Genomic DNA, 22,547 nt, shown 5'->3' with positions numbered 1-22,547 from the left:
TGAGCAGTAGGGAAAAGAAAAGAAAGGAATGTAGGGAGGAAAACTCCTAAGCAGGCTTCCCAGCACCAAAGCGAAGGCCAACTTGATTAATTGTTAGCGCGTCCCAAGAGGATACAATTGTAAGTGCTTCCTCTGACTTCCCAGCACCATAACAAAGGCCATCTTGATTAAAAGTTAGAAGGCCCCAAGATGATACAATTGTTGCAAGAATACAAACACCTCGATATCATCTTTGGCTTTGTTAAGCTTATTTTGAGGATAAAATCATAGGTCCATTCAAACTCTAATCAAACTACAGGTTGCAACAAAAATCTTTGCACTTTTGGTCATTTTCGACTATAGCCCTCCCCCAAAAAAAGAAAACCAAGACATCACTTTTTTTTTTATTGTGTATACAAAAAAAGAAGAAGAAGATGGTGGATGCTGTCAAAATGGGAGCTATGCCAAAATTATACCAACTAGAAATTTCTCAAAACTTTGGGTGCCCTTTTGCATCTACACTTTTGTTAGTCGCTAGCTGGACTTTGACTAATATTTACTACAGACCTAGCTTACTACAGTTGAACAGTTTTGAGTCAAAAACACGAGCTTTGTTTGTGATATTCAGTCCATCAGTACTTGAAGTCGATTGTCAGGTGCTAAGCTGTGTACGTCGAGATGTTAAATTATTATTATTAATATTCAGATTATTATTATACTATAAGAGATCGCTACTATGAAAAACTAAATTAAAAAGGGACGCGAGATACAGTGTAGCGCTCACAAGCTATTTATTTTTCATCATGTCCACCCATTTTACTCAAAGTACAATCAACCTGCTTGTGTTATTTGGCCTCCAAGTGAGTTGGACGAAAACCAAGTTCATGTATGTCGGTGATGGACCAGATCCACCTCCCATCCAAATTGGTAGCGACATCGTAGAGCCTGTCAAGAGCTTTGTGTATCTGGGGTCCATGGTGACAGACAATGGGGACCTAAAACCAGAGATTCTCCGCAGAAGAGCCCTGGCAGCATCTGCTCTGCAGTCTCTCTGGAAACCACTCTGGCGGCACCAGACCATCGCACGCAAGACAAAGCTCCGCATTTACAACCTCGCCGTACTCTCTATCCTGCTTTATGGCTCAGAAACATGGCCCCTGAACGACACCCTGGCCACAAGAATCGACGGTTTTGATAGCAGGGCTCTTAGAACTATCGAGAACATCAGGTGGCCCCAGCGAGTCTCCAATAAAGAGCTCAGAGCCCGCACGTGCCAGCCCCGAGCATCTTCCTTGGTCGCACAACGCCGCACCCGCTGGTTTGGCCATGTCCTTCGTCTACCACCAGACCATCCGACACGAGCCATTCTCCAGTTTGACCCAAAGGCCGCAGGCTGGAGACGACCACGAGGGAAACCCCGCACTCGATGGCTCGACGTCGTTGCGGGCGACCTCCAACAACACGGAGTTGCTGTCGAGGATGCAGAACAGCTGGCACAAGACCGCCAGCATTGGAAAAACCTGGTTCATCTGGTCGGCTCAACGCACAGGTACGGGACCCCCCGACCTTCGCTGGAGCAATAATCAATCAATCAATCATATCTCAACTGTTTTACATCTTATGTAATATTTGTGGATAAGAGAGTACTCGGTTAGTTTGGACACATGGAGAGAATGGATGAGGAGCGAATGTTGAAGAGGATCTACAGAGCAGAAGTAAATGGAAAAAGACCAAGAGGAAGGCCGCGATTGACGTGGATGGATGGTGTTATGAGTGCACTGCAGGAAAGAGGTGTAAATGTAGTGGAAGCTAGAGCTCTTGTCGGTGATAGGAATGAGTGGAGAGGTGTTGTGAAAGGATAGTGGGAAGTTTGGACGCGTTCTAAGGGATGGGGAGGGCACCTGTACGATGCGGCAGGGGTAAACCAGTGAAAGCTGTCGGGCCCTGCTGTTGAACAGTGTGTGTCGTGTCACCCTGACCCGAGTGACATGGCCTTGTTCTTGTGTCCCGTATTATCTGGAGGGACGAAAGCATGACCAACTTGGGTGCCGAGGTGCTTAACATGTTTGTGTATTTGGGCCTTTGGGTTGGCCATGGTCCCCCCAAAAATATGTGTGTGTTTTTTGCTACTTTTTCCCTTTTTTTTCCTTTGTTTTTGTATGTGTTTGTCTTGCTGTCAGTCACTCCTCTCGAGGGATATGATCAGGGTAGGTAGATAGTAACATTTGGCCTGACTGGAATTTTAAGCACTTAAATGCCATTTTCCATTATTTTATGGGAATCTAATAAACAACACTTAAAATTAGCATCCAGCAATATGCCTGTCAGTTATTTATCATGTTGTAGTGTGCCTTCTTTTCGCAAGTCTGTGCAAAATAAGCTGTTTTTCTTTCTTTTTGTTACAATGTTTTATTTTTACATTAGAATATATATAAAGCCTCGAGGCCTTAGGACTCCCAACCCTGAATTAGGTAAACATATTTTATTCTATTTGCTGGACACTTGTCACTAGCAATATGTAAACCATGAGATCAGCACATGAAGATAAAAGAAAGTGTGACACACATATACCAAAACACAAAAACGCTCACAGCCCACATAGTGAGAGAGAGGAAGTACATGACACATAACCCACAGAAGTTCACACTCGCACACTCATTCCTTTATCAGTGTTTAATGGCCGCCAGCTCTGTAGGTTAGCGCTCACTTGGACAGGTACAGAAACGACATTTTAGGAAACGTCATGAACATGGTGAGTATTTCAATCTACAGTTTTTGAAGGGAATTTATTGTATGGTTATTTTCTGTAGCTACATTAGTAACAATGTTTTGTGTCAATGAGAGAATCCAGAGAAATGAAAATGGAGTCACCTTGTTTTGGTTTTGCGGCTCCTGCTTTTGTAATTTTGGCTATCACCCTTCAGCAATCTGGAAATACAAAATTGTCCATTCCTCTTTTCCTAGAAGATGCCTTCAAAGCTCAACTCCACGCACTTAATTGTTTAATTATTACTTTTGTGTTACCAATAGGTATGACCAAAACTTTTGGATGCAGAAATATGTGTACACATTTAAAAATGTGTGAATTTTCAGTAGTATATCGTGTTAAAGTGTGTTGCGTTAGCTCAAGAAACACTAGCAACTTTGTGGAGAAATAGGTGTTGGGTAATTTTGTTTCTGGTTGGGAAAGAGACATGTGACGGAGGATGTTTTTGGACTTAAAATCTTTTACATTAAGACAAGGTGATCCCAACCATGTCTATGTCTTGATTTTGTTTTCGTTTTTAACCTTTCTTGTGTTCTTTAGATAGATAGATAGATAGATAGATAGATACTTTATTCATCCCCGCAGGGAAATTCACATTAATAAATTCCAGTGCATTTATTTATCTAAAAATCATAACATTTGATAGAACTGACCTAGAGACTCACTTCTTTTTTACATACTCAAAAATATATGGCCAGTTGGGTTAAATCACTCAGCGGGCCGTATATTAGACATGCCTGGCGTAGGGGTTTGTAAGTGCAGAAGTTCATATGTTTGCTGTCGTAGCAACAGCTGCAGCATTGTCCTTATCTTGACTTCCTTCTACTGTGCTGAATTGTTGTGTATTGGTAGTTAATTGTCAGTATTTGATTTATGTGAAATGGATGGATTTATTCAATTTCAAACATTATGAATTTTCGGGAATTCCCCTGTGGTCTTTGCATAATTCAGTCATTTTCCCTTTTCTTCTTCATTGCTTCCAGGAAAACAAGTCTGATGTAAAGGCCATCATGGCTCGCTTTCAAGCTAATGCTATTAACGCTGATGAGAGCTGCTCGCCGTCGACAAGACACAAAACGCTCCACAACGTCTCCCTCTCACCTTGTCCCGCCCTACCGTCCAAGAAACCGGTCCTAGAGAGTCTTCCGGGCAAGACTTTGAATCTCCCACCTAAACCCTCATCCTACCTTCAAAAGACTGAAGTTCTTGGCCCAAATATAACAAAAGCTCTAGCAAGTAAATTTAGTACCACGGATGAGGCTACAACGAAGAAAACTTCATTTGAGAGATTTCAGACCCCTGTGAAGCCAATGGAAGACAAGATTCCTCAAGTAAAAAGTCCTGTGCTAAAGCCCACACGCAAACCCCCACTCAGCACAGCCCTTTCAAACCCGAGACTTCCCGGTCCAAAACCCCCTCCAGCAGGGTCAAAACCTAGCTGGGTTAAAGAAGAAAGCGGCGGGGGTTCGGCTATTGACCCCGCACCACCCAAAGTACCTCCATTGCACCGAAAACCAAACAGCAGCGTGGTCAAATTACGTCAGCAGAGTGAAGTTACTGACAAACTTTCAACCAGTTCAGACTTGGTGGCGACACAAGAGTTTTGTGAGAAAAACCCACCAGAGTTGGAAACCAAACCTGATCCCGCCGTCCCTCCTCCAAAACCCCCGGCCAGTAAAAAACCCAGCTTGAGAATCCCGACCGGTGCTTATAATCAAAGCTCCATCACTAACGGCGATTCCGCTTTGGGACCTAAACGCAACCCACTCCCGGATTCGATCACTTCTTGCCCCGCCCCTGCGAAACCTAAACGTCCCCCCAAGGTAGACCTGGAGGACTTCAGAAGATCTGCTGGGATTTTGAATGGTAAGTTTGGGTATTTACTCATAAAAAGCTTTTTAAATTGCTTGCATACTAAAACATTAGAGAATATCAACCTGTGCCAATTGTAAAGGCTTTGTTAAACATTAAAATACAAAAATATATGTTTAATTTACTATACATTTTTTTTGCTTCTGCTAAACTTGAGTTTGAAAAGTAATACAATATTTTCAAGTATTTTTGGGTTCTGATGGCAGATAATTTTGATTTAGCTTTCTTATTTTATCAGAAATAATAAGTGTATTTGAAAAATATAAATGTAATCAAATACAGATAGCCGATACTTAAAATTAGTTAAATTAATTAATTGAATTAATCTCCAATTTCTAATGACTTTGCTCGATTTAGTTCTTTTAGAGAGAAAAACTATAATGTTAAATGAAACTGAACTTATTTCTATTATACGATCGTGCTTTAAAAGAACAATCAGACAATTTTGCACATTTTATGAATTTTTTTACTTTGTTTTTTCATAAAATAATTTCAAAAACTGCAGTAAAATAAAGAAAATCATACGAAAGATAATACAAACAATGAAAACTATAGTTAAAATTATCAAAATAATGATTAGAAAAATATAATAAGAATAACGGGAAAATGACAAAACAATGTTTTTTACTTATTGTACTATTAAAATGATGAAAAACAAATTAATGATTAAAAGCATATAGCAAAATCCGAAAATGTACATTTTAATTTAACAATGTTATATGATTCTTTCTTAAATCCAAGAGAAAAAGAGAAATTGAATAATTGTTTTAAGAAAAAAACAATAATAGTAAACAATTTTACCTCCCAACAAAAAACAAGAAAATCTGACTTGCAAAGAACATTGTTTTTGAGATTAATAGGTTATTTTTAAATTTATTTTTTTGCTGCACTGTGCAGTTTCTGTTTTGCTGGATGAGAAAGTTGCATATAAGTAAGCAGGGAGAGTAATCGGCTCCTTTTTACCCTTGGCCTTTGTTAAAATGACAGTTTTGATGTTTAGGTCAGTCAACATTCATTGTGATTTTCCATACAAAACCTAAATAAACGTTATTCAACGATCAGTACTAGGAATTAAATTCAGCAGATTCCCAGAATATCAATGTCAAAAAACAAAACTTTTAATAGAAGATTTGGCAGGGCCATTGATCTATTAATGATTCATGTTATTTTTACAGGAATGACCAATTCCAACAAAACTTTGCCACCTACTCCCTTTGATAACCACGGCATCCACGGCAACAGGCCTCATCTACCTCAAAGTTCAGTTCCAAATCTGCCTCCACGACCTTTAGGAACCATGTAATGCCTGCACTCTTGCACGCTTGCACACAATGAAAAATTCTAGCAATTTTAGGTTTTTAACTTGTACCTGCAGTGTGCATCAGGAAGAGTCCTACGACGATGTTGAGGCCATAATGATCAATACTCCCGCCCCTCCTCCTCTACCGCCATCCACAGGTCTAGTAAAAAATGAACAGCAGCAAATATGTGAACAAGTGTTGTAAGTGAAATGTACAGAATTTCCTGTAAAATTTGAAAAAAGAAAATGGTACGCAAACATTTCCAAATGCAGATCACTTTGCTATATTTAAACAAATCATTTGGGGAAACAGCTTTATCTATCTGAAAGCTCTGTTCCCTTTCACTCTGGTGAATCAGAGGAAACTTGTTTGGATATTGAAATTTACATCAATTTTGTTCCTTCTAGGTCACCCAAGCCTGAAGCCCAAGGTGATAAACGTTTACTTCTTCAATCTCTTAAACACAAATTCCTTCGGTGACGTAAATGTTCTGATTTTATATAGTGATTTTCAAGTCAATGAGGACCTCCCAAAGCGCTTTACAATGTGCTTCAGACTTTTCCCTTTTACACACTAACCAACCGATAGCAGCGTCAGCCATGCATGGCAACTACCTGCTATCGGGGGCATTAGGGCTTCAGTGTCTTGCCCAAGGACATTTCGACATATAACTCGGAGGAGCCAGGAATCGAACCTGCAACCTCTTGATCCCAAGACAAGCGCTTTTACCTCCTGAGCCAATGCCGTGATGACTGCATGGAAGATATACTAAAACCAATGACGTACACAGATACATAGAATGGGATGCTAAGGCTCCTGTCCCATCTGCACCCTCTAGAGAAGTGCTCTTTTTTAAATGTTCCTTTTCATCCATCCATACATTATCTGCACCGCTTATCCTCAGTAGGGTAGTGGGGCTGCTGGAGCCCATTCCAGCTATCTACGGGCAGTGGGCAGGGGACACCCTGAACTGGTTGCTAGCCAGTCGCAGGACACACAGGGACAGACAATTCGCTCGCTCATTCCCACTTAAGGACAATTTGGACCGGCCAATTTACCTGACATGCATTTTTTGGAATGTGGGAGGAAACCAGAGTGCCTGGAGTAAACCCATGCAAGCACGGGTAGAACATGCAAACTTCACACAGGAGGTTCGATCTCATGACCTCAGAAATGTGCTGCACACGCGCTAACCACTGCACCGCCGTGCTGCCCAAATGTTGCTTTTATTTATTTAGTTATTTAAGCATTTATAATTAAAATGTGTCTAAATGTGGGGTCCCTTCTCAAGGTTTCTTCATTTTCCTCATGTTGAGGTTTTTGAGTTTTTCCTTGCCCTCATGTAGGTCTTGGATCAGGGGATGGTGTAATAATAGTCTGTAATTTGCAATAGTCAGTGGTCTGTGCAGCCCTTTGAGACTCCTTATGATTAAGGGCTATACAAATGAACATGACTTGACTACCTTTTTGTTTGCATAAAAAAAAACACATGGGGAAAAAAGATATTTAGAAAATTGAAATTTCCAAAGTTCTGTAAAAAGTGCTGATTTTGAAAACGGGGCATCAGTGTCATTTCTGAACTATTGCAGCCCAAAGCTGAGTTTGTTACAAACACAATACGGGAGACTAAAGATTTTTAAAGTATAGACTCCCATTGTAATTCATAATTTTTCAAGAGGCTAAAAACCGGATATTTAGAATGCTGAAAAAAGTATTCAGTGAATCTTATGTAAAAGGAAAATGGACATTGAATATCTCATCTATTAGATGTGCACTTTAATGAGGAGGTCCACACATGTGCAAACACATTACTCTGAGAATAATTTTCCCCATAATAGAAAGAAATATACAAACTAAAGACTTCAAAAATACTGTATGAGACCATACTAAGATTTGGTTGTTGTCCCCAGGAGGAACAAGACGACGACAGTGACGATATGTACGAGCCTCTCGATGATGAGTGGTAAGAACAAACTCTTTAGTAATTCCAAGTTAAAATATTTTTTAATTGTTACTCAACTTTTTCTGGTGCCGACTTGCGAAAAGGGACGAACAACAGATGAGAAAAGAGCAAGAGGAGAAACGACAACTGGAAGCCGAAAAGAAGGAGCAGAAGGAGCGAGAAAAGAAGGAAAAAGACGCCAGGAAGAAATTCAAGGTGAGACGCCTCATTTTGGTTTATTTCGTGGACATATTTTGCTGTATTTGTGGTTTTGCATGTCAGCTTGCCGGCCCCGTGGAAGTGATCCATCAAGGCAAAGCCCGTGTTGACTGCAAAGGCAGTAAGACGGAACTAGCGCTCAAGCGGGGAGACCCTCTGGACATTATTCGAGTCCAGTGTAACCCCGAGGGCAAATGGTTGGGACGGAAACAGGATGGATCCAGTGAGTTGATTTATTTTTACATGATCTAAATCCAGATTTGGCCTTTTATCTATTTTTACAAGATTGCATTTTTTGGGTGTAAAATGGGTCGTTTATCTAAAACTGGTAACAAGTGATTTATTGTGGCACATGTGTATGCTGTGAAACCCTATCCAGAGTGCCGCTGGAAATTGGTGACGGCAAATTGATAATTACAGTATATACTCGCATGTAAGCCTACGTTGCATATAAGCCGGCACCCTACAATTGCTTTGAATAAGTTGCATACTAAAATAAATACACATATAGCGAAGCATCAATAACAAACTCATAACATTATTTATTTGGGAATAAAGCCGCCTTTCTCCTTTTTATTTTCTCACAATTTTTCTCACAAAATCCTTTCTACTGTCTTCCCTCAAGATTTCAATGGCCCTGTCCTGCAGATTATTAAATCTGCGTGACCAAATACATTTCTTCACCTCTTCCAGAGATTTTGGGTTGACAAAAAAGTTATTGGATCGACACAAGGACATATTTGCTTGTGCAGCTCATTCTCTTCAGCTGTGGTTGGGGTGATCATTTCGGTGCATTGGCGCCCCATAGCTGATCAAAGCTTTTGAAACGCCGATGTTTCCCTACACCTACTAAAAGGCCGTGGTCTCGCCAACTCAAATCTGATTAATGTAAGCAACAGATCTATCCTTACTTGTTTTATGCTAAAGGACCTGCAGATCTGATTGTGAAGGACTTCAGGTATCTACCTGACCCTGGCAAAGCATAATGGCTAAAATGTGATTGGTTAAATGATTAATTATGAAAACACACAACTGAAAGAAGCGCAACTAGGGGAAGGGCAATTAAAGGAGGCTGACAAACAATTTGGAATTATTAAGTATTCATGGACTAAATATAATGAACACCCCATGAATCGGATGTTTTTTGGCCAGCAGAGAAGGCCTTGCAGGCCGTGACGGTCCACCACTGTATTAATGTATTAAGGTATATACTATTCTTATTATACAAGAACAAACAAAAATGACAACAAAAATTAAAAGGTACATATAAATGAATGGAACTAAATCATAAATTGATAAATCAAAATATATAAAAAAAGAAAATACTGCCGTTTGTATTTTTCAACTGTATAAAATCATCAGTTGGGAAACGAAAACCTGGTGTTCCATAGAAAAATAACCATATTATTCTAAAATACTGACTTTGTCACAATATTTGTCAGTTGGCTTCGTGAAGACGACCTCAGTGGAGATTGACTTCAACACGTTGAAAAATCGCCAAGTTTCTCAGCAGGTCTCGAGATGTGAACTTTATGATGATGTTGATGTGGCCTCATCAGACAGCAGGTAAAGAAAGCATTTCAACTCTTTGTTTTAATTGATCTTTTAATTGAGGTTATGTCGGGCGGTTCTTGGTTAAAAAAGGAAGTCTAGACACAAATTCATTCACCACCAGCCCATTTGGAATACATATGTCAATTGTGTGGTATTGCAATAAAATCCGCATCTTCCCATCTATCCGCCACAATTAACTGGAATACTGGGTCATTACATTTCTTTCATTCCATCTGGTAACACTGAATATGTCTAAATTACTTTGCAAAGAATATTAAAAAGATACATCAGCACTGAATTGGCCAGGTTCTAGATTTTCTTTTTTGAATAGATCCTCTTTTAAAGGGACATTTTGTATTATTTAGCGCCTTCTAACGTTAAAAGAAACTTCATTCATTTAAAAAAAAAACAATCATGATTTGAATAATAATAAAAAAGACATTAACTTTTATGTACATTTTCTAAATATTCAAAGGTCAACATCATGCTCACATAGAGGGAGCTGACAAAATTGTTTACCATCTTGCTGCTACAGATACCCCCTAAACCAAAACCCTGTTAAAGGCTGGATAAAAGAATGAGAAGAAAATCTCCATCGTTTGTGTTCTTAATTGTTCTTTGTAGCAATCCTTTGTTGTTTTACTACACAATACATTGACATTTATTGATCAAATACTACGGTGTTTCTTAAAAGTAGTAAAAAAGATAAAAACTATCAGTGGGTGAACATTTTTTTTGCGCGCTATTGCAAAAATTTATCTCACAGAGCACACTCCTGCAATATTTTTCTGGTGAATTGAACTTGTAAAATACCATACTCTAAATTATATTTATGGGAGGCTCATTCGAAGAAAGTAACAAAACATTTGAACCTCCAAGTCTTTTGTAAAATGCAAGTTTTTTATAATTGGCGATGTTTTTATGCAATTCTTTTAATTAAATTTTGTTTTTATTGAGATTTGTTTTACGACTACAAGGCACTAAATGATACTAACTGTCACTTTAAATAAAATGTACACCCATCGATCATCTGCGCCGCTTATTCTCGCTAGGGTTGCGGGTGTGCTGGAGCCCATCCCAGCTATCTTTAGGCAGTGGGCAGGGGACACCCTGAACTGGTTGCCAGCCAGTCTCAGGGCACACAGGGACAGACAATTCACTTGCTAGGGACAATTTGGACCGGCCAATTAACCTGTCATGCGTGTTTTTGAAATGTGGGAAAGCTAGAGTGTCCAGAAGAAACCAACACAGGCATGGGAAGAACATGCAAACTCCGAACAGGGAGGCTGCAGTAGCTCAATTTGAACCCCTGACCTACGTACCGTGGGGCCGCGTGCTAACCACCCAGCCACCAAAAATGTCCTCCTTTTTAAAAATATAAGCTGTTTTCAAGCGTTCCAGTTATGTCTAAAAATTGTATTTCGAAAAAACAATCGCAGGTTCGAGAGCCCTTTCCATTCGGGCCCCGGTGTTGTGGAATGCTCTTCCCCCTGAGATCCGATCTGGAACTGTTTAAATCTAGGCTAAAAACACACTTCCATTCTATATCTCATGAATGACCTATATTTCATGTTGACAATATCTGTTTATTATTTGTTATTGCATTAGCCGTTGTAGCCTGGTCATCCTGGAAGGGGGATTACCTCATGTGCGGCCCCTTCTCAAGGTTCATCCATTTTCCTCATGTTGAGGTTTTTGAGTTTTTCTTTGCCCTCAAGTAGGTGTTAGATCAGGGGATGGTGCAGTAACAGTTTGTAGTTTGCATTAATCTGTGGTCTGTGCGGGCCCTCGAGACTCCGTGTGATAAAGGGCTATAACAAAAAACGTGACCTAACTTGACTTACAATATTATTATCAAGTTAACATCACAGTTCAGATTTTTAAAAAAATATTTTTTCCTTCTCCTATGGATAGAAAGATTGCAGAAGGTGTCCATTTGTTGTTGTTTTATCAATATTGAGAAAAAAGCAATCCCGGCAATTTATGACAGTATTTTACTATTGCAATTGTAGTAGGAATAAGTAATCTATTTCCGTTACTTGTTACATAGGCTGAAAAAGATTAAAAAAAAATTAAAATCTCTTTTGCAACCACTGATTTATGTAACATTCAAACCTCTTTTTCCTCCACAGCGGAATCAGTGGACAAGGAGGTAAGCCTCCTTATTATTATTATACAACAAATTCAGTATAAATTCAGTTTTAAATGATTTTATGAGTATTTTGGTATAGATTTGCTTTTCTCCCTGCAGTGTTTTTACCGCCTCCCCCGGTAGAGGATGACGAATTATATAATGATGTTATCGATACAGACTTGGACGTGAGGTAGGTGACGCCGAAAAAAGAAAACAAAAAAGAAACTGTTATAAGAAAAATATAAAATAAATATGTACTGTATATATGACTGTTTAGTCACCTCCAGCCCAGATTGTCTGTTACAAAGCCGCTTGGCCTCCTGAAGATTTTTGAGCGAAACAGACGACCACTCAGCGCAAAAGAGTAAAATAAATAAATGTCGTCAACTGGGTTTTGACACATTAACCTACCAATCCTCACTAAAATCTCTCATACCAACAGAAAAAGGACATGAAACTTGAATGTAGATTGATTACATTTTCTCCACATATTGTTTCCATTAATATTGCATGAAAGACTATAACTTCTACTATTGATGTTTGTGCCCAATCATTGATATATGTTTGCTTTTACTGATTATGTTTCCATCGCTACTGCATGATGCTGCTTATTGTAAAATCAAAAGTCTAATACATCTTTCAGTATGTGCATTTTGTAAGAAAATAATTCCTTGTAATGTTTTCTGATGTGGCAGGTTGCCTCCGCCCAGCCAGTTTATAGCCGAAGACAATGCAGGTATTTGAAAACAAATAGTAGAAAATTAAAGGCAGCAGTTTGCATTTTATAAATTCATTATTACTTATGGTCGCATCATATATTTGGGGTGAGCAAGTCTGGATAAGAGGTATCAGGTCCATGCCGATAGCGAGCCGTGTTTTGAGTTATTCCACGACAGCTATGATACAGGTACTGTCACAGAAAATTTAGGAATATTAATAGTTACTAGTGTTGTATATAAAATATGGCGTTTATGTCACGGTTGCCATGGCGCCCAATTGACCCCGCCCGTGTGGCGCCAGCTGCGACTCGTTGACAGATTGGCTTCCCTTCTATTTAAGCTCAGTGCACTCACTCACCCTTTGTCAGTCCGTCAACGAACCTCTGCACCCGCAAGACATGGGTTTTGACTCCAGTTCCCTGCCTGTGTTTCCTGTCCGGTATTGTTCCCTTCTATTTTGTCTGGTTTAATATCGATCACCAGTTTCGTTTCCGTTTAGTTTTTCCTGTTTAATTTCGATATCCAGTTTTGATATCAGTCCTGTCTGTCCCGTCCTGTATCTGTCCGATATTTGCTCGGGCAATTGGTGTCGATCTCGTCGGCCTCTGGCTTCCTGTCATTCCACGGAATCGAGTTCGGAGAAAACTCGAATTTTTACATTTTATTTGCAAGATAGACTTTTTTTTTAATTAGCATGTCATAATAGTCTGTAATTTGCAATAGTCTTTGATCTGTGCAGCCCTTTGAGACTCTTTGTGATTAAGGGCTATACAAATAAACATGATTTGACTTGTCTTGACTTGACAAAAGAAAAAAAGACAAAGAACAGTAATTGGTGGATGATTAAGTATCTGAAAGATAAAAGCGGGGCTTGTAAGAGGGAGGGAGACAGAATCCATCGAGCAGATCCTCCACCACGCGACACAAAAACAAAGAAAAAGAAACAAAGAACAATGACAATGATTAAAAAAAAAAAAGTCAGCAAGAGAAAAGCCCGGTCTGGCCCGAACTAGGACGTAATCAGTGACAATTTAGGCCGGACCCGGCAGAGACTCGGGTCGAGTTCAAGCTTGAGCTGTTACCTCTGATCAAAATTTACTTATATTATTTAATTTGGTGGAATTATTTGATGAACTTGTACAGTTTTAATAGCATGCATTGAGGAACTTATTTTGTAATGAAAAATCAAAAACATATGTATATTTTATGATAATACCATGGGTGATTAACATTATCAAAATGTTTTTCCTACTTTTTAATCATCCCACTGCTTTGTTAGAAGCTGACGACGAGCTCTACTATGATGTTGACGCCCAAATCCAGCCGCCTCCTCCACCCGTCAGCAGGTCCAGGAAAAATATTTTTGAGCGCATTCACGGCCAGATTTGTTTCAAGTTCTGTTCCTTTGTTTATTTACCTCAGCATTCCAGCTCTGAGCAGCAGATCCAAGGCAGAGGAGGCGGACGCAAAGAAGACTAAAAAGTTGGAGAAAGAAGAGAAGGACTTTAGGAAAAAGTTTAAAGTTTGTATTAAATTACCCACAAAAGACTGTCACAAGAAAGAAAATGGAACAACTTACACATACAAAGCTGTTTTCCTCTAAAAATAGCATTTTATTTAGAAAAAAACATCTAAACATTACCTTCAAAATTACTAAACCTATTGTCATAAAAAAAAAAAATTTCAAGCACGATAAAAATATGCAGAAGAAAGTCCTAAAAATATGTTTTTAATTTGGAAAGGACTCATTTTGTAACAATGTGAGGTAAAAAACGAAACAAAAACATTCCTTTCTTTCTGTACTACAATTTCGGGTGATTAATACATTTTTCACGGGAAAAAAAAAACATTTTTTTTTTAATTATGTTTTTGCACAATTAACCTTTAAAGCATAACATAAAGCGAATCAACTATGTTTTTCCCTTTTAAAATGTATTCTTATCTAATACAGTAATTTTCAACCTTTTTCGAGCCAAGGGACACTTCTTTGATTAAGAAAATATCGAGGGACGCAATGTTTAAGAATTAATTCAGCACAGATTCCCCTTTTTTTAACTACTTAAATGATGATGTTACTTCAATCTACATACATTTTTCTTATCATTTTTGGTCCCAGTGGCTCAGGAGGTAATTGGTAACTCTTGAAATGATCAGCTAGTAGAAGATTTCTTTTTTACTTCTAAGTTCTAAGGTTTTTTTTAATCTTTTTTTGTAAAATATGAAAATAATAATTACAATCAGCAAAAATATAAGAGATTTTTCATTGTATAAGATTTATTTTATTATTTTTGCTGTGCAATTTCAAATAGGTTCATCAAACAAAACAAGTAATTCAATCTATTTCCCTGTACTTCCTCTTGAGCAGATAATTAGAATATAAAAAAATATCTGCTGCCAACTACTGATATAGATGAATGTTAGAAGAAGAAAGCGAATACAAACAACGGCATACTTTTTCACAAGGATAGAATTGGACAATTTATGTGGCACATTAGACAAGTTCTCCTGGCACATTGATTAAAAAAAAATAGATTTTTATAAATACTTAGTATTTTTCACACAGCGAAATCTTGTTTAATTCCTTTTTGTATATAAATATATATATATATATATATATATATATATATATATATATATATATATATATATATATATATATATATATATATATATGTAATTTTCCCTTACTTTTACACATAAAGAAGTACCCTCGTGCATGATACAGCATATTGCCTGTAAAAAAAGTCTGTTTTTGCATGCTTTCAGTATGACGGTGAGATCCAAGTTCTGTATCAGGTGACCGTCAGCCCCACAGCGGTGAACAAAAAGTGGGGCGGAAAAGATCTCTCAGTCAAAGCCGGGGAGAAACTCGACGTGATCGTGAAGCCCGTCGACAACAAAATGATCTGTCGCAACGAGGAGGGCAAATGTGAGTGCGCAAAATTACAGAAAAGTTATACTGTACAGAGATCCCTCGGTTTTGGCGTTTAATGGTGACCAGAACCACCAGCGAAATGTGAAAACTCACGAAGTAGCATCACACCTTGATAAAAGCCCCCGAGAGTTAAACTTACCTAGATTTGACATCCTTACCTACTGAGAGTATACGACTTTAACAAAATAACAACAATAGATCTACAAATAATAACACATAATAACAATTAAATGAATGGTTTTATGAAATGAAATGATCTGCATTTTATATAGCGCTTTTCAAGCCAATGACTTCTCAAAGCGCTTTACAATGTGCTCCACATTTCCCAATAGCAGCCTTGCAGCCATGTAAGGCGCTAACCTGCTTATTGGGGGTAGTAGGGGTTCAGTGTCTTACCCAAGGACACTTCGACATGTAACACGGAGGAGCCTGGATTCGAACTGGGATCCCTTGATCCCAAGACGAGCGCTCTCCCTCCTGAGCTACTGCCGCCCCGTTTTATTGTCGTTATACAAAATTAAAAGTATTAGAAAGCAATTTACAGAGCGGCTGTCTAGCTGCGCGCCTGCATCGGTTGTCCTCGATTTGAGCCAAGTCTCCGGAACAATTACAACAGAACCGTCTCAAATGTAGCGGTTTTCCACGAGTTGTAGCTCCAGGTCATCTGTTTCATTCTCAATGTTTCTGACATTTCTGAAATGTAACGAGCCCTTAAAGTTCACGGTCGTGGTGCTTCCCAGTTTGATTTGATTCGGAGACATTGACTGCGTACGCCCATATCGGCTGTTTTACTGTCAGCATATACAAGAAGTCACTCAGGGTGGTGAGGAAGAACAATGCAGAAACACAGATAGTACAGTGGTCACGCCCACCCAATACACACACACACGCATTCTGCCCTGTGCAGAACTAACTGTGTGCTAGAGGTAAGATCGGGCCTAAAAATTCAGCTCGACCCGACCAGAGTCGCGGGTATATAACGAACCCGCCCAAACTCGATGGATTAACTTGATTTGATAACGGAGCCCGACATAAACCCGACAAAGTAAACAGCGTCGAACTGCGTTTTGGCCGAACTACGCAGCTTGGGGTTTACTTGGGGCGGAGTCCTTCAAATCAAGTGTGCACTGCAAGTGCAGCGCCAAAATGAACGGTTCGGTGCTGAAGTGCGCATCTTGGCGACCTGCAGCTAAGAAAAGTGAAACTTACGAAATGGCACCGAAAAGAAAATCATATTTTGCAGATTACAACCTTCTAATCGTGAAATAATTGGCCGAAAAGCAGAAAGAAAGTTTATTATGCTTGTAAATTATTGGCAAGAAGCGGAAATGACATTTCAGGTTTAAAATGTCTTTGCATTTAGTGTTTTGGAGGTAAACTGATAGTTGGGGAAGCATTTTCTTTATCTAAATATTATGAACCAAATGAACGATACAGTGATATAAATGAAGATAAAGACAATTCAATTAAAAATTCACAAAGCAGTGAACATTCGATCACCGAAGCGTGAATTAGCGAGGGATCTCTGTACTGTACTCAAACTAATGATAGTCTTTTCTTATCTGTGTTTTCCCTTCTTAGTTGGTTATGTTTCAAACAGCCAAATTTGCATGGAGTGAGTATAAATAGTAAACTTTTTCTTCCAAACATAACATAAATATGAAAAAGCTGAACTGTTGTTCCATTTACAGCGATGGGGATATTTATGATGATATTGACGCTGGTAGGTTTGAAAACAAAATGTCATCCCAAAACCTCATAGTAAAATGTTTTAATCATGATGATATTTTCCCTTTCAGACTGCATCTATGACAACGAATGAGGAAGCAATGCTGTGTAAATATTTGGAGTCAAAAAATGTTAACATGTTATTTAATTGTGTATTGAAGTCATTGCTATATACTTACACCTTTTTAATCTGCATTTATGTGAAGGATATTTTTCATAGTATTAAACCTAAATAAAAACACACTTCTGTATTTATAAAAAGCATTCCTAACAATTTTACTGAGTGTGATTTTTTTCAATTCTGTGTCTGAATTTTCATTATTGTCTCCACTATTTTTTGTTCCATTTCAAATGTTTCATGTTTAGAAACGATATAATATTACCTTAAAGGTACATTGTATCGTATTTGACCACTAGATGGCACTGTACAGTATTGTGTAATGCAAACGAAAACCAATGAGCACAGCGTAGCAGCAAGATGCCAGACAAACATGGCGGCGACTACTAAGTATGGTTTCCTCTATGTAATACGGATAAAAAAATTCTGATCTATGAATATTTATAAAAATAACGCTACCATGATATTTCATGTATTTTCGTCTATTATCCCCCAAAACATTTTAATGAATGAAGTTTTTTGTACCACTAAGAGGTACTTAATACCACTCACCTTCCCTTTATAGGGAATATGTGTAATATTTGACCACTAGATGTGGTTGGCTGCAAACCTAATACACGCGGCCCCTTTAAACATGACTTATTTGACCACTACCAATCACTATATTGTGTAGTGCAAGTTAAAACAAATGCTACAAAGCACAAGGATGAATACATAGTAGTGAGGCATGAGGTACTCCCCCTTCCAGGATTAAGGCTGCAATGGACAGTGCATTAACAAACAATAAAACAATAAAAATAAAATGATTAAAGTATAACATGAAATAAAAAATAAAATATAAAGTATGACCAGGTGGCAATGTATGTCAAACATATGCGCGAAGATTATAGATATAATAATAAAGACTAGATGAAGAAAAAAAAAGAAAAAAGATGGTCAAAATAAATAGGCACAATTTGGAGAAAGAAAAGACAAATATAAGAAAATAATGAAAGAGAAAAAGAGAATAGAGCAAAAAAGTGAAGAAAAACAGAAAAATCAACTAACAAAAGGGGTACCCTTAGCAGCAAGATGGCGAACAATCATGTCAACTCCCTGTAGTTAAGCCTCATGCTCTGTCAAGTAATTACAAAGTTCTCAATCTTTGAGTATTAAAAAATGTATGTCTATAAGATAATTTGAGTATTTTTGCTTAAATGGTAAATGGTTTGCATTTATATAGCGCTTTTCAAAATTCCAAATCAATTAGTCTTAGAGTAAGTTTATTTATCACTAGGATTGCCTGAATAATACACACTGTCCCTTTAATGTTTAACGGCAAGAACCCATAAATGAATGGATAGTTACAATTTTTTTCAGCTCCAGTTATTGGGAAAACAATAAAAAAATCCAGATAAAAGTTTTTTTGTTGTTGTTTGTTTTGCTTTGTTTTTCTCAATAAATGTTTAATACAAATGACTAAATTCTGTTTTGAACTTTATATCTTTAGTTGAAATCTTGAAAACTTGTGGAGACATCCTTGTTAAATTCACGTTTAAAGGGACATTGTCTTATATTAAGCGCCTCCTAGTTTTACAAAAACTTAATCAATAAAAAATAAAAACTTTGATTTGAATACTAGGCAAAAATCTAGTGAAGTCACTGCTATGTTTGACTGCCATCTTGCTGCTAGCCGTGTTCTTGTCACTGGTTTTCGTTCACATTGGAGTATACAGTGCCATCTAGTGGTCAAATATTACACACTCGGGCTCTTAGAACTACCCCATCACAGTTGTGTGTGTTATAAAGTCAAACTCAAACCCTTACACGCGATAAGTATTGACGAGGAAGATTAATTACCTTTTTTACTTGTACTTGCATTTAGTCCAAGTAACTTTAAACGTCTGTATTTGTTGTCCAAATTCCTTGTTTTCAGAAAATGTCTTTTCATCGGTTATCCCTTTTTCGTAGTTTTCCAACGTCAATTTTACATCCAATTGCAAATTTAAAATAAAGTTCATAAAACAAATATATACATTAATATATTTAATAAACATAAAACTGCAAATATCTAGTTTTTGAGAGGTATGTTTTTGAAGCTGTGAAAATGTAGTTGCGCTAACGCCATTTAGCTCAATTGAAGGCGCTGTGAACATATTTACTTAGTAGAAGAAGAAAAAGGCGGAAGTGAAGTGAACGTCCTTGTCTTCAACATGGCTCCTCCTGTAGTTGTTTCGCCACTCATAAAGGTAAAATAAAAATATTTTCGATCATTGCAATGTTTCTTTACTTTTTGTTGTATTAGCATTTAGATCATATATCAAGTTATGTCACGTCAAGTTGGTAAAGTTGTATTTTGTTGCTGAGCGGGCTCATTTAGTCGGTTCTATGTCCGTTTCTGCAACGACATTGAGGTGCTTTGCAGATTATTGTGCAAAAAACTCTATAAAACAGAAAATACCTTTACTACCATATTCCCTTCAAAGAACATTATATATTAGTGTATATTTCTATGTGGTAATTTGTGCACGATTTTAACTACTCGGAAGGAAGGTCAAAGTGGACTTGTCCTTGCTTTTCAAGCGTGGTTGGTTTCACTGATGATTTCTGAAATTGTAATAATTCACGGTGGTATTTACACAATGCTGTGGGTGATTATTTTCAGACCGCCCGGTGGTCGGCCCTGTTTCTCGGCGTCGTGTATGGCAAACAGAGGTTTGGTGAGTATATTAACTACTCCAATAATACATTATTCTATACATATATTGCACAACGCACTCTATGAAAGTTGAAAAACACATCAGTGTGTCTCTGATTATACTTGGCAACCCTGAGTGATTAAAATGACCCTGGTAAAGCGAAAAAGATCTCTCCCCCCTTACCCCCCAAATACCGTACTACTGTAGAATAGCACTAAGGGTGTTGACAACTTTTTCAGTTACCTATCATTCAATCCTTTATTTCATTTGTGTTAAATATTCCTCCCAGGGCTGCACAGCACTTGTCACGCTTTTTGTCAATAAAATGATTTGATTATGCCTTTTTACTCATTACATCTATTAATTTTCCGAACTGATCATCCTCTCTAGAGGGGTGCTGGACTCCTTTCCAGATTGACCACCAACCACACAAAACATAAACATACAAACATTCACACTAGGGCTGCACCATTTTGGGGATTAAAAAATATTGCAATATTTCAGACCAGTTTTGCAATTTCAATGTGATTTTCAATTTTAAAAGTAATATTTATTTTCTGTGGTACTTTAGCTTTTTTTGTACTTAACCCGTGGATGCAAGACATACCAGTTCATACACAATCCATAAGTGGGGTTGATAGTGTGGAGAAAAAAAAAATACTAATGGCATCAATATCATACACATGTTTATTAGAATACAACAATACCATGAGGTCATTTTTTAATCCCACCTATGCACCCGAGGGTTAATTCGAGAGAAATGCTTTAACCTGCCTGCGAGCGGTTAGAGTCTAACCGTCTAACCGTTACTGTTCAGAAGCAGAGATGTGTCTGTATGATGTCACCAGTCACTGTTCTTTTTGGAGTCTTCAGATTGACACTTTTGGAAACACCTATACATACCATTAGAACAATTTGTGAAATACTAAAGTTTAGTTTTTTTAGACTGATCAACTTTGACCTGGGACTAGGTAAGGCTTCATGCATTTGTCCCAGCTGTTTTCTAGCCAAAATGCCAATGTTACACTCATCTTGCATGTGGTTGCCAAAGAAAATAAGACTAAAAGCCTACTACGAGTGCGTTCTAACTTATATTACTAAATGTTAATTGCACTTGCAGTTATTATTTCCATTTGGGACAAAACCTCAGAGTGTTACCTTGTTAAAACAGACCAAAACGTCCATATTCAAAATATGGTTTAAGAAATACATTCAATTCACTTTGGGTACGTCTTGGATTGAGATTTTAGGTGATTTTTATAGGATTATCAAGAGGTGAAATAAAAGTAAACAGCGCCCTCTTCTGGGGCACTTTATTAGAGTTTGCTGTCTATAAATCCTTGCAAAAACCCGCAGTGTTATGCGATTACAAAATAACACAACGTCATATCGCAATGCTGATTAGATTTGGGTTAGTCGTGCAGCCCTAATTTACACACACATCCATAACTAGGAAAATTCTGGGATCTCCAATAAACCTAATGTGCATGTTTTTGGAATGTGGGAGATAACCAACACATGCATGGGGTGAACATTCGAAAACCACACTTTTAAGCCAGTAGCTGGACATTAACCTGAAACTTATATACTGTGAGGCGGTCGTGCTGACCAGTCAGCTACTAATGATGTTTCACACAAGGCGCCTCAAGATGATCCGTAGAACGGCTAGGGCTGCAATGGGAGTTGAGATGAGTTCACAGCTGACTGAAGTGGCGTTCTACCATTAGTGCTGGACAGCGCTGTCAGCTGCCGTGCTAACCAGTCATCCGCCATGCCACCCAGACATACACCAGTTTTTCAAAATGTATATCCACTTGGTGTCTTTCTCTCTCTCCACTGATTCCTCCCGATGTCCATATTCACCTCCAGTAATCATGAAAACGCACAATGTAAGCAAAAACTGCATAACAAAAGGAAATCCCATTCGTATTGTAGCACTGAAACATTTTTGAATTGACATGCCTTTATTGTCATTGGCCGACGTTGTGAAACATTGTTTGCAACAAAATTGGACTTGGCACTCCGGGGTAAAGATGTAATTCAGATTTTCTATGAAAATATGAGGAAAAAAAATCAAGCAATGCCCATTATGTATTGACAATGTTGGCTGTTCCGTGGTTCTTGATGGTGCATTCTTGCCATCTGCTGGACACTTTGAGTAACGGCTTGTTTGATGTGCTGTTTTTTTTTGTCTACAAAACACTTTCAACTTTAAAATGGCACTCTGAAATGCCATAAGGAATAAAACAAATCCTAGAATTCTCTTGATTTTCAATGTTTGGCAACTCCGCTTTGACCAAAAAATAGTATAAACTATGATAGAATCGCATCTTTTTCTGGTTGACGGCATGCGCCACAATGGTCACCCCGTCTTGATATTATATTTCTAATTCAGAGTACCTGAAGCCCTTTGCAGATGAAGACCGAAAGGTGGAGGAAGCTGAAAAGAAGGCGCGAGAGGAGCAGATTCGCATTGCTAAGGAAATTGAAGGTAGCCTAAAACTACAATTTCAACACTCAGTCTTCATACCTAATCTATTTTTCCTCTTCTATGTCCACAGCTAATTCAGAAAGCATCCTGAAGTGAGCTATCAGATGCCC

The 22,547-nt window shown here is 38.0% G+C and overlaps 2 protein-coding genes across 3 annotated transcripts; both read left to right on the top strand.

Moving 5' to 3' along the window:
* The first annotated feature begins 2,618 nt into the window (after window positions 1-2,618).
* On the top strand, window positions 2,619-17,384 carry fyb1b (FYN binding protein 1 b). Of its 2 annotated transcripts, XM_088320214.1 has the most exons (19): window positions 2,619-2,731; window positions 3,730-4,612; window positions 5,794-5,917; window positions 5,994-6,076; window positions 6,327-6,349; window positions 7,830-7,882; window positions 7,966-8,077; window positions 8,144-8,303; window positions 9,523-9,646; window positions 11,767-11,786; window positions 11,886-11,958; window positions 12,046-12,132; window positions 12,464-12,504; window positions 13,767-13,833; window positions 13,910-14,009; window positions 15,254-15,416; window positions 17,004-17,037; window positions 17,114-17,145; window positions 17,222-17,384. In XM_088320214.1, the coding sequence occupies exons 1-19, from the start codon at window positions 2,723-2,725 to the stop codon at window positions 17,242-17,244; spliced, it is 2,211 nt and encodes a 736-aa protein (XP_088176340.1). In that variant the 5' UTR covers window positions 2,619-2,722; the 3' UTR covers window positions 17,245-17,384. The 2 variants fall into 2 exon arrangements, with proteins under 2 accessions (XP_088176340.1, XP_088176341.1); XM_088320215.1 differs by lacking the exon at window positions 12,046-12,132.
* Window positions 17,385-19,362: 1,978 nt separating this feature from the next.
* On the top strand, window positions 19,363-22,547 carry LOC148350516 (ATP synthase F(0) complex subunit e, mitochondrial-like). Its single transcript, XM_088320216.1, has 4 exons — window positions 19,363-19,496; window positions 19,913-19,967; window positions 22,342-22,437; window positions 22,508-22,547. Exons 1-4 carry the CDS (start codon window positions 19,461-19,463, stop codon window positions 22,531-22,533), a joined length of 213 nt encoding a protein of 70 aa, XP_088176342.1. The 5' UTR covers window positions 19,363-19,460; the 3' UTR covers window positions 22,534-22,547.

Source organism: Urocampus carinirostris, chromosome 16 (genome assembly GCF_059441175.1).
Source record: "Urocampus carinirostris isolate Australia breed hairy pipefish chromosome 16, RoL_Ucar_1.0, whole genome shotgun sequence".
Lineage (NCBI taxonomy): Eukaryota > Metazoa > Chordata > Actinopteri > Syngnathiformes > Syngnathidae > Urocampus > Urocampus carinirostris.
This window is presented reverse-complemented; position numbering and strand designations above follow the sequence as displayed.

What these genes read in the sequence shown, in the direction of transcription:
- fyb1b (XM_088320214.1), top strand. An exon ending in GATACAGACTTGGACGTGAG is followed by an intron (nt 11,959 to 12,045) that starts GTAGGTGACGCC and finishes ATGACTGTTTAG; the next exon opens with TCACCTCCAGCCCAGATTGT. An exon ending in AACAGCCAAATTTGCATGGA is followed by an intron (nt 17,038 to 17,113) that starts GTGAGTATAAAT and finishes TTCCATTTACAG; the next exon opens with CGATGGGGATATTTATGATG.
- LOC148350516 (XM_088320216.1), top strand. Translation starts at nt 19,461, where the DNA reads ATGGCTCCTCCTGTAGTTGTTTCGCCACTCATAAAG. An exon ending in GTATGGCAAACAGAGGTTTG is followed by an intron (nt 19,968 to 22,341) that starts GTGAGTATATTA and finishes TTTCTAATTCAG; the next exon opens with AGTACCTGAAGCCCTTTGCA. An exon ending in CATTGCTAAGGAAATTGAAG is followed by an intron (nt 22,438 to 22,507) that starts GTAGCCTAAAAC and finishes CTATGTCCACAG; the next exon opens with CTAATTCAGAAAGCATCCTG.